Consider the following 13,704-nt stretch of genomic DNA (forward strand, 5'->3'; position numbering starts at 1 on the left):
GGCGAACACCAGCGGGGAGCCTGGGAGGGGGCTGGGGGCTCCACCTGGGCTGCCGGCAGGGGAAGGGCTGTGCTCGGCCAGAGATGGACCTGGAGCCCTCGGGGCCTCCCAGAGGCCAGAGCTGCCGAAAGGAGGCTGGGCGGTGTGCGTGCGGCACGGAGAGAAAGCCACGCTCACGCCCAGTGTGCTGCCTCTAAGAAGCACGTTCCCTAAGTCACTCCTGAGGAGGAGCCTCCCAAGCCACCGGGATGCCCACCGCTGGGAAGGCGGCAGGGGCCTGGGCGCCATGCTGGTTCTGCCCCAGATTATAACCAGAGGCAGGGGCGCCCCTCTCATGGAGTCCCACGGTGACAGCTGGCTCCCTCCCCATTTCCTCAGTTGGCCCACTCCCTGCTGCACCTGAGCCTGTTGTTGCAAACTCGGTACCTACAGGAGCCACGAGCCACCCTTCCATCCTTCCGCCACCCACCCACCCATCTATCCTATCCATCTGACCCATCCATCCATCCGTCCACACCCAGTGTCCTCACATCACCCACCATCCACCCTCCTATCCACTCATCCATCCATCTGTCCCTCCAGCCAGCCTCCATCCATCCACCACCGTCCGTCCACCCCTTACCCATCCATCCATCCGTCCATCTTCCACCATCCATCCATCCGCCATCCATCTGCCATCATCCATCCACACACTACCCATCCATCCATCCGTCCATCTGTCCATCCATCCACCCTCCACCATCCATCCATCCGCCATCATCCGTCCACACACCACCTATCCATCCATCCGTCCATCTGTCCGTCCATCCACCCTCCACCATCCATCCATCCGCCATCATCCATCCACACACCACCCATCCATCCATCCGTCCATCTGTCCGTTCATCCACCCTCCACCATCCATCCATCCGCCATCATCCGTCCACACACCACCCATCCATCCATCCGTCCATCTGTCCGTCCATCCACCCTCCACCATCCATCCATCCGCCATCATCCGTCCACACACCACCCATCCATCCATCCGTCCATCTGTCCGTCCATCCACCCTCCACCATCCATCCATCCGCCATCATCCGTCCACACACCACCCATCCATCCATCCATCCATCTGTCCGTCCATCCACCCTCCACCATCCATCCATCCGCCATCATCCGTCCACACACCACCCATCCATCCATCCATCCATCCATCTGTCCGTCCATCCACCCTCCACCATCCATCCATCTGCCATCATCCGTCCACACACCACCCATCCATCCATCCGTCCATCCACCCTCCACCATCCATCCATCCGCCATCATCCGTCCACACACCACCCATCCATCCATCCATCCATCTGTCCGTCCATCCACCCTCCACCATCCATCCATCCGTCCATCTGTCCGTCCATCCACCCTCCACCATCCATCCATCCGCCATCATCCGTCCACACACCACCCATCCATCCATCTGTCCATCTGTCTGTTCATCCACCCTCCACCATCCATCAATCCACACCACCCATCCATCCATCTGTCCATCTGTCCGTCCATCCACCCTCCACCATCCATCCATCTGCCATCATCTGTCCACACACCACCCATCCATCCATCCGTCCATCCACCCTCCACCATCCATCCATCCGTCCATCTGTCTGTTCATCCACCCTCCACCATCCATCCATCCACACCATCCATCCGCTCTACCCACGCCTCCACCAGGCCCCGTCTGTCCATTTGCTCTCCCACCCACCCACCGTGTGCCAGCTGCTGTGCAGTGAATACAACAGACCTGGTCTCCCTGGGGATGTAAAGCCAGATGCCTCGATGTCTCTGGAGGTGGGAGAAGGTGAGATGAATCCAGAAAAATGCTCTCAAATTCCAGTTAGAGCCCTTCTCAAACCACCACGGTGGGACCTGCCCTCCCACACTCAGGATGAAGACGAGGTCTGTTCTCAGGAGCAGGTGAAAGAGTCTGGCCTGGTGACCCCGTCCCACTGCACATGGGGGTGGGGAAGATGCAAGCTTGCACAGCGACCTTTCACCCCTGCCTCCTTCCCAACTCAGCCAGCAGGAGCCCAGTGGCCAGGCCCCATCCTCCAGTGAGGAGGGGAAGGATCTGCTCTGAGGAGCTGGGGAGAAAGTGACGGACCACATCTTGACTGCAGGGCCCTCGGCCTCTGGACGCTCACCCTTAATGTGAGTGGCTGGACATTTGAGGCAGTCCCCTGCCCACGAGCCCAGAGACTGAGCAGAAGAGAAACATGTAAGAAAGGAAAGGGTTTCAGACAAACCCCAGAGATGCCGATGGCAGGATACCTGCAGCGGGGCTGACACCTGAAGATGAAGAGTTCTTGGAAATCACAAAACACAGGAGCGGAAGTGAACACCTCAGCTAGAGGGCTGGAGAGGAAGCCGAGGAAACTCCCAGAAAAAGGAGAAACAGGAGAGAGGACCACTCCCGAACCTTCTGGAGCCCCAATCTGGGTGTGAGGGAGTCGAGGGAGGCTCCCAGGGCAGATGGGGACCCAGTTGCAGACGAGCCCAGCCCTGCGTGCCCCCATCTCGGTGTCCACCAGGACCAACGTGGTGCTGAGAAGGGACCACGCCAGGCGTCCCTGAAACGTGCAGACATGGGCACAGAGAGCCAGCCCCGCCGGCTTCCAGGGCAGAAAACTGCTCCCCACCATCGGCGTGAGCAGGAGTGCGGAACCCTCCGGACAACACGAGGTGGGAAGCGCCTCGTCCAGCTGTGGGATCTCGGGCATCAGGAGACGCAGCACTGCGCCCACAGCCCCCGGGAAGCCCCGCAGCAGGCGTTCTGTGTAATGGAGAGGCCCCAGGGCCGGGAGGGGCCAGGGGAGCCCGAGAAAGGGGCTCACCTCCTTTCCTACTGAGGCCTGCTACCCCCACCCACCCAGGAGGAGCTGGGGCAGCCAGAGCCCCTCACCAAGACCCCTGGGCGCCACTGGGCGGGCAGGGAGGGGGCATCCCAGACCCTCTGGGAGAGCTCCATCTGGGTGCCGCTGCAAGTGCAGCCACCATCCACGGCAAGGAAACTAGTGTCAGCGCCAGCCTGAGGGCTGTGTCCCAGCCACGGCTCTGGGGGCAGGGGTTCCACACACAGACCCCTGTGCAAACCCCATCAGCCTCTGTCATGGCACCAGGAAGGCCCAGCCCCTGGCCCGCGGGTCACCCACCATCCGATCCCCAGGGCCGGGTCGTCCATCAGGACACGGACAATGTACAGCAGGCAGGTCAGCAGCTTCAGGGAGAAGTTGAACAGCCGGATCCTCAGGCCTGTGGGTTGGGGTGGGTGGGGGAAGCAGTGGTCAGGGCTCCTGGAGCAGCTGGGACCCTGCACCTGGGCCGCTGTACCCGGCTGTTCCAGCCAACACTGACCAGGTGGCTCTGCATTGGCGGGGGCTCTGCCAGGCCGGCCTCCAAGAGGCTCCATGCCCTCCAACCTCATAGACGAGGTGCAGAGTGTCCCTGAGCTGCTGGCCCTGGGGGCGGGCCTGGGGGTTGGGGGAGCAACCTACAGATCGAAGGGCCAGAATCCACAGGCACCACCTCTGCACCCCATCCTGCATCCCAGGTGGCCAGGCTCCTGCTGGGAAGGCAGGTGAAGGGAGCCCACAGGGCAAAGGGGAGAGCCACACGGTGGTGCCAGGGAGCCCCATGGGGTGGGGGGGCTTAGCTGGTGCCCCTGGTGGCCGTGGCTAGCCCTGCCTCCAGGAGGGGCACACTCCCCAAGGGTCCCAGCATCTCCCACCCTGAAAGGTGACAAGGATCTGAGACAAGGAGCATGCCCATCGCCCCGCCCACTCCAACACAGCCCCTCTGCCCTGCCCCGCCACAGACCCCACTCACTGGATCTTTGGTTTTTGATGAAGAACAGCTTAAGCCTCTCCTTGAAGGTGTTCTCGTTGACGTAGAACTCCACCTGGACCCTGGGGGGCAGGAAGGCATGGGCTTGGGGCCATGGGGCTCCAGCCAAAGCCCACATCCCCATGTGCCCCCAGCAGACCTGCCAGCCGGCTGCCTTCCTCCCAGCGCCCAGGGCCTCCAGGCCCCACAGACACACACACTCACGGCCCCCAGCCTGGGCCGTCATGGTGGCTGCCAGGACTACAGGTGGACTGAGTGGCCGGCCCTTGGCTCAAAACACACCATATGCTTTGCACAGAATGTTCCAGAAGCTAATGGCCAGGTGCTTTTCTGGGGGCCCTTGGTGACTGTGCCTCGAAGCCCACTGCAGCCTGTGGGATGGTCAGGGCTGGCAGTGGGGCCCCTCCAGCCGCGGCTGTTGCCTCGGACAATCCTCAGACACCCTGAGCCCTGGGTGGGTGCCCAGCCTCTGGGGGACAGACTGCACAGACTGGCAGAGCAGCCTGCTGAATGAGGTGGCAGACGGGGGAAGGGCCATCTGGTCACCCAGGGTGAGGTGGGGCCTGGGAGAACGGGGGGCTGCCCATACCTTAGGCACAGGCCCACTGTGGCCGGCCGGGGCATCATGTTCCACCATAGTGAGAACTCCGGTGTTGACGGCAGGCAAGACGGCCACGGACCTGTCACCAGGTTCTTGCGCAGGAAGGGTCTAGCATTGCCTTCCTCCGGGAAGTGGGTCTGGGGCTGGGACTGCCTTGCTCTGGGCTGGCACCTGCTGGCCCCCACACGGCCTCCATTCCAGGCTACCTCAGCCGCAATGGAGGCTGGTCTCAGGATCCCAGAGTGGCCCGCGGGCATCATCACTGTGCCCCGCCCCTTGACCAGACAGAGGCACCGGTAGCCTGGGATTTGGGATGAGGCTTTGGGCCGGAAATGCCTGGCCCAGGTTACCCAGATGTCAGGTGCAGGTGAGCCAAGCCACCCCAGGAGATGTTGTGGAGGTGGGACAAGGCCATTCAGGTGAGGCAGTGGCTCACCCATGGCTGTGTGTGACGGTCACGACACACACAGAGAAGAGGCAGGGACATCGAGCACCCTGGAGGCAGAGTTGTGCTGCCCAAGGAATCCTGGAGGGCTGCGTGGAGGAGGTGGCGGTTGAGCAGCTGGGGTGCAGGGCAGTGGTCCACAGGCAGAGGTGAGGCGCACGCTGGCCCCAGTCCCTGCTCCCCACCCCTGCCCCCATTCAGAGCGGGGGCTCTGAACATTCTCCCCCTCTGACCAGGCTCCAGCTCTGATCAATGCAGAAATTAATACCGCTGTCACCCTGAAAGTTTCATGACACTGCTCTGTCAGGGGCTGGTGACCCCATCATTTTCGAGAAGTGTTTAAAATATTCATTGTTCCCCAAAGCCTGTTCGACCCAAAGCACGTGAAACAGACCTGACGTGCCGGCAGCAGCCGTCTGCACCCACCCAGGTGGTGGACCCGAGGGAGGGGCCTTAGGCAGAGCCCCAGCACCTTCCTGACCTTCACAGACCGGGGGGCCCCAGCCTGATCACAGTGGCTGCCCCTCGTCACAGGGCTCAAGAAGGGCCCGGGGGAGTGACGGTGGTGTGGGCCTCCCCACCCTCAGGTCCGGATGCAGTGTGGTCAGCAGGGCAGCAGGTCAGGCCTCCCGTAGAGCAGGGTCCAAGCCCAGAGCACGCCTGCACACTGTGCAGCCCGGCACCTCTCTGATAGCCCTCTGTGAGAGGGGAGGGGCCCGCACCACCAGCGCGCCCGATGATACACCCCACCCCGCACACTCCTCTGCAACCCAGCACACCTCTGTGTACCCCACTGTCCGCTGTCCCCAAGCTCACGCACTGTACATCACAGCCCAGCGTACTCCTAGCAAATGTGAGCCACTCAGTCGTGTCCGACTCTGTGTGATCCCATGGACTGTAGCCCACCAGGCTCCTCTGCCCAGGGGATTCTCCAGGCAAGAATACTGGAGTGGGTTGTCATGCCCTTCTCCAGGGGATCGTCCTGACCCGAGGATGGAACCTGGGTCTCCTGCACTGCCGGCACATTCTCTACCATCTGAGCCACCGGGGAAGCCCGCGTGGCTCCTAGTACCCCAGTATATCCCTGAGCACACCACCGTACCCTGTGTCCCGCAGTGTAGATCACACCCCAGCACACCCCACTGTACATGGCACCCCAGCACACTGCACCGCGCCTCTGCAAGCCTCGCTGTACACTACACTCCAGTACATCTGTCCACACCCCACCACACCCCAGTGTACCACACTAGACCTGAACCCCAGCCCCCTCTGTAGGTGCTGCCTGGGGCCAGGTCAGTGGAACTCCTGAGGGTCCCTGGGGGGAGCTGGTCAAAAGCCTTCTCTGTGAAGGAGGGGCTCAGACAACCCAAGCTGGGCTGGGGCCAGGTCAGGGGCAGATACCCCTGAATGGTGCCCACATGTTCCGAGGGACCACATGCCCCCCACCCTCCTGCCTGCACAGCGAAGCCTCAAGGAGGGGTCCCCACCCCTCGTGCCCTCCACTTGGGCACTCCTCCCCTGAAAGTCCTTGCCTAGACCCAGGGGTCAGGATGGCTGACCTGGTGATTAGTGGACTAGGGACTGCTCCTAGTGACTGATGTGGACAAGAAACCCACATCACCTGTCAGTCCCTCCGCCCAGGCAGCTATGGACACCCAGACAGGCCTGGCCCGGGAAGTTGAGCCTGGGTTCTGGGGAAACCCACAGAGCTGCCTCCACTATTTTTTTTTGTTTGTTTGTTTGTTTTTTATTGGCTTCACCGTGTGGCATGGGGGATCTTCCCTGAGCAGGGATTGAACCTGTGCCCCCTGCACTACAAGCATGGCATCTTAACCACCGGACTGCCGGGGACGTTTGTTGCCTCCACGAGCTGTGGCTGCTCACTTCTCCCACCAAAGACGCAAGTTGCAAGCTTTCCCTTTAACCTGAAGCTTAAGGCGGTGGGTGTAATTCAACTGAGGGCGTGCTGCTGGCTCAGCAAGGCTCCTGAAGGAAACGGCCACCCGGGGGGCATGGACCATCTGGCCCGACAGACAGAGTCCTGCTCCTCACCTGCCTGGCCCCACCTGTCTCAGCCTCAGCTGCCTCACCTGGGGGACAGGCAGTGACAGGAACTGATTGCCCCGGGCATCCTGAGGGTGACTGGCAGGGCTGCTGCCACTGTGGAGAAATCAAAACAGTCTCCTCTGTACCTTGGGTTCTTCCCTGTAAAGTCGGGCTGTGCTGTGCTGTGCTTAGTCACTCAGTCATGTCCAGCTCTTTGTGACCTCGTGGACTGTATGTAGCCCTCCAGGCTCCTCTGTTCATGAATACTGGAGTGGGTTGCCATGCCTTCCTCCAGGGGATCTTCCCCACCCAGGGACTGAACCTAGGTCTCCTGCATTGCAGGCAGATTCTTTACCATCTGAGCCACAAGGGAAGCCCCCAAATCTGGCTAACCGTTGGTTTTCAGAGGAGGATTAAGTGAGAGAGGACCCCCGCCCCTGGCCCTGCCCTGCCACTCTCGCTCAGTGGTGCCAGCGATCAGGGCTGGTTCTGCTGAGTCTTGACAACACCCACCACTCACGTCACCAAGAGAAGATGGCCCCGTGCTGTAAGCCCACGTGTGTGGCCGCAGGTGGCACGTGGTGGATGGCCACCAGCTGTGGCTCGAGGCCCCTTGGTGGCCCCATGGTGGAGCTGGCTGCCAAGCCCGTGGGACGTTGCTCTGAGGAGCGGGGGTGGGGGGCTGGGCGGGGGCCAGGAGCTGGGACACCACCAAGTGCTCACATGGCGGGGGCCCTGCTAACAAGCTCAAGAGCCCTGGGCAGGGGCAGGTGAGGTGTCCACCCCTACACACCTGCTCCTGTTCAGCCACTCATTCCTTCAGCGGGTGGCCAGGGGGAAGGGCTGGGCACAGTAGAGGGACCACTGCTGCTTAGCCTGGGGCGCAGGAAGGTGTCAAGCCCTGGGCAGGCCTAGTCATGGGGCCCTGAGGCTTCTGGGACCCTGGCCTCAGATGGGCCCTGGGGTATGCCCTGGGGTTAGGCCACAAGCCCCAGGCCAAACCCACACCCCATCCTGGGACAGTCCTCAGCCCTGGTCTGTTTGTCTGGCTCAGAGCGAGCAGCTCTCTGACTGTGAGGTCAGGGACTCAGGCTGGGCAGCTCAAGAGCCATGCCCCCAGCCCCTCACCGGGCCTCTCGGGGGGCTCCTGCCAGCCTCATGCCCACACTCATGGAAACGGAGGCCCACCCAGGCCGGGTGCTGGCTCACGTCACCCAGCGGGCTGAAAGAGATGGGCCTCTGGGCTTCCCCCTGAGCCCAGGGCTCTCGAGTTTCGGGTGCCAGCAGTCAGCTCTGGCCCATCCCCACGCGGCTTGCCTTTGAGTGGCCCAGGCCCAGGCCCGCGGCTGGTGTGCAGGGTCTTGTCCATGCTGGATGGACCGGAGGGGGCCCCCTTGTGCCAGCAAAGAGGCTCAAACCCCACCCACCCCACCCCACACCCAGACGGGACCTGCCAGGCACGGCAGGTCAGGACACTGCAGCGCCACCCCGTTGACCGGGGCGCTGACCGGCGGGCTGGGGAGCGGCCTTCCAGGGATTCCCGGCAGGCGGTTCCGGTACAGATGGCCTGTGCCGGGAAGCTGCAAATGCAGGGCCAGGCAGCCGGCCCCGGTGGGAGGGTGGCCAGGCACATGGCCGCGGGCAGGCCCACCCGCCTGGCTGTGACAGCCGTGCACTCACATGGGGCCAAGGTCCGGCGGCCTCCTTCCTGGGGGCCTGCTGCAGGCTGGTGGCTGTCCAGCAGGTGCCCGGGAGCTCCAGGCAGGAGTCCGAGGAGCCCGCGGGCAAGATGGAAGAGCAGAGCCTGGGCCCAAGCGCCAACTCCGAGGCCGGCTATTCTGAGACTGAGCAGAGCCTGTGACCCGCCCAGGGGCCCAGGCAGGACAGACACGTGGCCTGCTCCGCTCCAGGTCCTGGGCTGGACCGGCAAGGAGCCGGGCTGGTCTGGTTTGGGGGCAGGGCCCTTGAGCTGACGGTGGCGCTGGGACCGCTCTGCCCCTGCCACACTCAGCCCCGTTGCAGATTCACCGGTGGAGGCGTCGGGGGGACACGGGGCTCTGCTGTAGCCCCCCCATCCCCCACTGCACAGGGTGGGGCATAGGCCAGCCTGTGGCCACAGGCCTCCTCTTTGCCAGTCACCCCTCCCGGGGTCTGGGATGCCAAGGAAAGCAAGGGCTCCAAGCTGCCAGGCAGGGTGGGCAGCGACCTCTCAAAGCAACAGACAGTGTTGTCCTGGGCCTCCCCTGTACTGGCCTGGCACCTTGGCTGGGCCAGGGCCCCGGCGAGCCTCCCTGGGCCTCTGAGGGCCCAGGGACATTTGATCTGCTGGTGACCACGCAGCTCTGGGGCTAAGGACCACAGCCTCAGCCCCTCAGGCGGCTGCAACAGTCCATTCCCCCCTCACCTCGCCAATGCCCTGGGACCCACCCCCAGGGGGCGGTGGAGGCACCGTCCCCCACTCTGGTCACCCGCTGAACTGCGACTGGGGGACGGAGGTCCAGGGCTGGCCTGGGAAATGATGCCAGAGACTCGGGCTGCAGGAGACAGTGTGGAGAAGCCCCAAGTGAGTGCTGGTGGCCGCTGCCAACGGTGTTAATTAACGAAAGAATAATCAGGCCCCACCTGGTGGGAAATCTGGACTCCTTGGGCATGAGCAGGTGAGGGGCTCCTTCCCAGGAATACGCCCGGCGGGGGTGCTGAGGGGCTTGGGTCCCCTGACCTCAAAGTAACCTCCGCGGCCCTAACTGAAGCCAGGAAAGCCTGGAGGGGCTCACTTGGGGCAGCTGGGCCAGGCGCCTGGGGTCCCGGATCTGCACAGGTGGCCGCAGTGGGCTGAAGCCCGGGTCCCCAGCGGTCACCTGCCTGCCTGTCCCCACACCAGTACCATAGCGGGGTACCCATCCCTTCCTAAGGGCTGTCGTCACCACCGTGGGGCCATGGGGTATCTGGCTCTGGACACCCCATTTCCCACTCCTAGGCCCCTTCCCAGAGAGCCACACTCCGTTCTGCCCCAAGCCTCAGCCACTGTCAAGGTCCAGCAGCCCAGGCCGTGCCCTGCTCTGGCCTGGCTGCAAGACAGATGGTGCTGGGCACGGCGGACCCTCCCCTGGGCAGTCACGGCCCGAGCCCCTCCCCCCAGGGTCTGCTTGGGGCCAGGAGGACACCTGTGAACCAAGCACTTACTGAGACAGAGAGGAGTCCAGGCTGAACTCTTCCACATGAAGCCTGGGGGTGGAATGGAGCGGACACGTCAACGCAGACAGCGAACAGATGGATAGATCGGGGAGTCTGGGCTCCCGGACACAGAGGGAGGACTCAGGCAGGGGCCGAGGGGAGCAGGGGCACGCCCATGAGCACACCTCCTGGCGGGGCCTGGCCCCTGGAAGCCCCAGAAACAGCACGGCGCCTGCGGGAGTGTGGGTACATGCACCCCGCCCCCACCCGGCAGTGGGACAGGGTGACCCTCCCAAGGGACGGCACGCAGGACGGGCCCCCGCCTGCAGCCAAGCAAGCAGCTGGACAATAGGTTCTGGAGCGCCCACTGCTCTGCTCTACACTGAGATTGCCCCAGGCCCCGTGTGACCCCAGGGTCCAAGAAGGAGCAGGTCAGCCCCCCTTCGACACCCAGGAAGCTGATGGCAGCGAGGGGCGCCCCCCACACACGGGCCACCAGCCGGACATGACAGTCGGGCTCCTTGTCGTCAAGCCTGCCCACCTCTCCTCGTTGCTCCTGCCCTCCACAGGCCCTGGTGCCACACCACTGCCCTGCCCCCTCGGCTTCCTGGTGATGAGACAGTCCGATGCTTCTTAGGGACCCCCAGGGGCACCCCCTCTCCTGGGCCAGCAACACACACCTGCTGCCCTTGAGGCCGCCTTGGCCTCGGGTTCTTCCAGACTGGCTGCAGCCAGAGGACGCCACGGTGGGCGCGGCCTGCACTAAAACTGGGAGGGAGAAGCTGGTGGGAGCATCAGGGACTGGGTGGGCGGGCAGGGCACAGAGGGTCTGCTCTTTGCTGCTGTCCCTCCTGTCTGGCCCAGCGTCTCCAGCTTCATGGGGCCTCTCCTTCAATCCTTGAAGCGAACATCTTCCAGAAGAGGAAACCTAGGTTCAGAGAGGACCGCTGCCTTCCCAAGGCCACAGGCAGGGCGGAGGGAGCCAGCCTGCTTTGCCTTGTGCAGGGCCCTCTGGGTGGGGCCCCAGGCTACATCTCCGGGTGTCCCGCGGGTGGGCCGGGTGCTGGCTGGGCCTGCAGACAGCAGGGCGGCCAGGGTTTTTCTGGGTCTGGGGTCTCTGGGAGCTTCTGGCAGGTTCTGTGTGTTGATCTGGCTCAGATCCCCTGTGGCCCAGGCGCTGCCCGAGTGCTGAGTCGGGCGACAGCTGCACCCCTGGGGGCGGGAGCCTGGCAGGGCCACAGCCTGTCCCAGCGTCAGGTCAGGGCGGACCAGGAACTCGCTGGGAGCAGGTCGCGGAGGGGGGATGAGAGAAAGGCTGGGTTCCTGGCCAGGGGGTGGGGGGCACATGAAGATGTGTATCTGCAGGGGAGGACGGGGCCCCTGGGTGAGGACTCCTGGGAAAAATACGGGGGCAGGGGGAGGGAGACTCGGGCAGGCAAGCGGGAGGCCGGCCACAGGCGAGGGATCCGGGAGGAACAGCAGGAGAGCAGGTGGCACCAAGGAGCAAAAGGAGAAGGCAGGCTTGGCCCCCAGAGCCAAGTGCACAGCCGGTCCTAGGCTGGCCAAGCCGCTGTTTCCTGCAGCCCTCGCTCTCCCTGCCTGCCGCGGCCCCCACCGTCCACAGAAGCCCCCAGGGCCCCACACGCAAAGTTGGGTCCGGAGCCCCCAGGCCGGTCCTTGGTGGGATCCAGGCTGAGAGGGGCCGTCCTGAGATCGGGGACCCCGCGTGTACGGCTGCCCCCAGCGGCCACTCACTGCAGCTGCCGCCCGGGTCTCCAGCTGATTCTGATCCCGCCCAGGCCCTGCACCACCTGCGCAGGCTCTACCTGACTCCACCCCTGACTCCACCCCACGCCCCAAGACCCCACCCCTCCTCCCTGCCTTTCACGAAGAGCCCCTGGGCTCGAGTTTCGCCTTTGTCTCCAACCCCTCCTTCAGCCCAACTCTGAGCGAGCGCCTTCCTTGGCTGCCCCTCCCGGTAAGGGTCCTAGGTTGGCGAGCCCTGCCCCTGAAACTACCCTGGGGAGGTGCAGCAGCCCCAAAGGTCCCGCTCACAGGCCTCCCCTGCTGGCGGCCCCTCACTCCTTGCCTAGGCCCTCCTGTGCCTCCCCTGCCTTCCCCGCCCTGGACCCTCTTGCCCTCTTTCTGCCCTGGGACTCCCTTGACCTCTGCAAGCAGCCTCCAGTGGGAGCTCAGAGCTCATCCTGGCCTCCGCTGCCCACTCTTCCCCTTGCCCCTGTTCCCCCCTCCACAGCGTCCAGGAGAAGGACGGCAGGGTGGCAGGGGCAGGCAGTGGGGGGCGATCTGGGCAGGGTGTTGAGAGTCGACCCCTCCCTGTGGCTCAGTCCCCTGAGAGCAGTGGAGACCCCTGCCTCTGCTGTGCTACCTCCCCGGCAGTGGTGAGGCCTCTGGGAGGCTCTGGGCCTCCCTGGCTCCAGACACTGCACGCAGGTTGGGGCAGGAGCTACAGCCATGGGCTCCTCCGGCAGAGGGCACCCACCTGCCTGCTCTGGTCTTTTCAGAATTGAAACCCTGCAAGTCCTCGTCTGCTCCTGAACCCGCCATGGCTCCCCACTGCTCCCATCCGGAGCAAACTCCACAGCGTGCACCTAATGTTTGCAGAAACGAGCTGCAGGTACTAGCCCCCGGTGCTGCTGGGCTGGCTGTGCAGCTGCTCTGAGGACCCTGCCCCTCAGGGGCGGCTTGGGGACCGAGCCAGGCTGCTCACACGAAGGGTCTGTGCAGGACTGGGGGTGGCAGGGGTGGGAGTCGGGGGAGGGCTTCCTGGAGGAGGTGTACCTGCCACCGCAGCTCCCATGCTGCACTGCGGGTTCAGATGCAGCTTGGACAGGACCTGCCATCCCTGTGTCCCTGCAGGAACAGGGACAGCAGGAAGCCAATCATTTGCAGGGGCCAGGCTCTCCGTAACCTACAGCCTCCAGGAAGGGAATGAAGGGAGGAATCTGGTCTCCAGGGCCTTGGCCAGCACTCGCCTCCCTCCTGCCCAGGGGCTGCCCATTAGCTGTGTGAGTCCAGCAGGAGTGCCCGTTAGAGCACTTAGTCTTCTGCCTTAGCAGTCTCCTCCGGCAAATGGGAATGACAGCGGGGCAGCTGCCCCCTCGGGGCGTGTCAAGGAGCAGGAGATGGGGTGAGAGAGTGCGGAGGGTCCAGAGGGCCTGTGGTCAGTGGGGAGGGCCAGGGAGGCTCCCCAGGCACCCGTGGTCTGCCATCTGCCAGACTGAGTCTCTGCCAACGCCTCATCCCAACCCTGACATGGCACCACACCCCAGCACCCCCCCGGCTCTGGCCGTGGCTGTCTCCTCTGCCCGGAAGCCGCTGCCCCTCTCCCGGTGCACCGCCTGCAGGGCCAGTGCCCCAGGAAGCCTCCACGCTCCTTGTCCCAGCCCAGCCCGCACAGGTTTTTGTGCCCACGACGTGTGCCCACATTAGGGGGGGTCTGATTCATCTCAGTTTCCCCCGCAGCATCTAGAAGGGCTCCTGGCACGGGAAAGATGCTGGCTAAGAGTTAGTGCTGCAGACTGAGCCTCAGTGTCCTCACCGGTGA

General features: G+C 64.0%; 1 protein-coding gene across 2 annotated transcripts in view; it reads right to left on the reverse strand.

The window, feature by feature from the left end:
- The window catches only part of KCNT1 (potassium sodium-activated channel subfamily T member 1), a 60,331-nt gene that overhangs the window by 29,383 nt on the left and 17,244 nt on the right, over positions 1-13,704 (reverse strand). For both annotated transcript variants that reach the window (XM_055400699.2, XM_088841044.1), the window contains exons 2-3: positions 3,856-3,935; positions 3,183-3,282 (exon numbers count right to left, since the gene is read on the reverse strand). In XM_055400699.2, the coding sequence (XP_055256674.1) occupies positions 3,183-3,282; positions 3,856-3,935 (180 nt within the window). The remainder of the gene's footprint in view (positions 1-3,182; positions 3,283-3,855; positions 3,936-13,704) is intronic.

This window comes from Moschus berezovskii, chromosome 11 (assembly GCF_049115385.1).
Source record: "Moschus berezovskii isolate FMDL1 chromosome 11, NW_MosBer_1.0, whole genome shotgun sequence".
NCBI classification, from domain to species: domain Eukaryota; kingdom Metazoa; phylum Chordata; class Mammalia; order Artiodactyla; family Moschidae; genus Moschus; species Moschus berezovskii.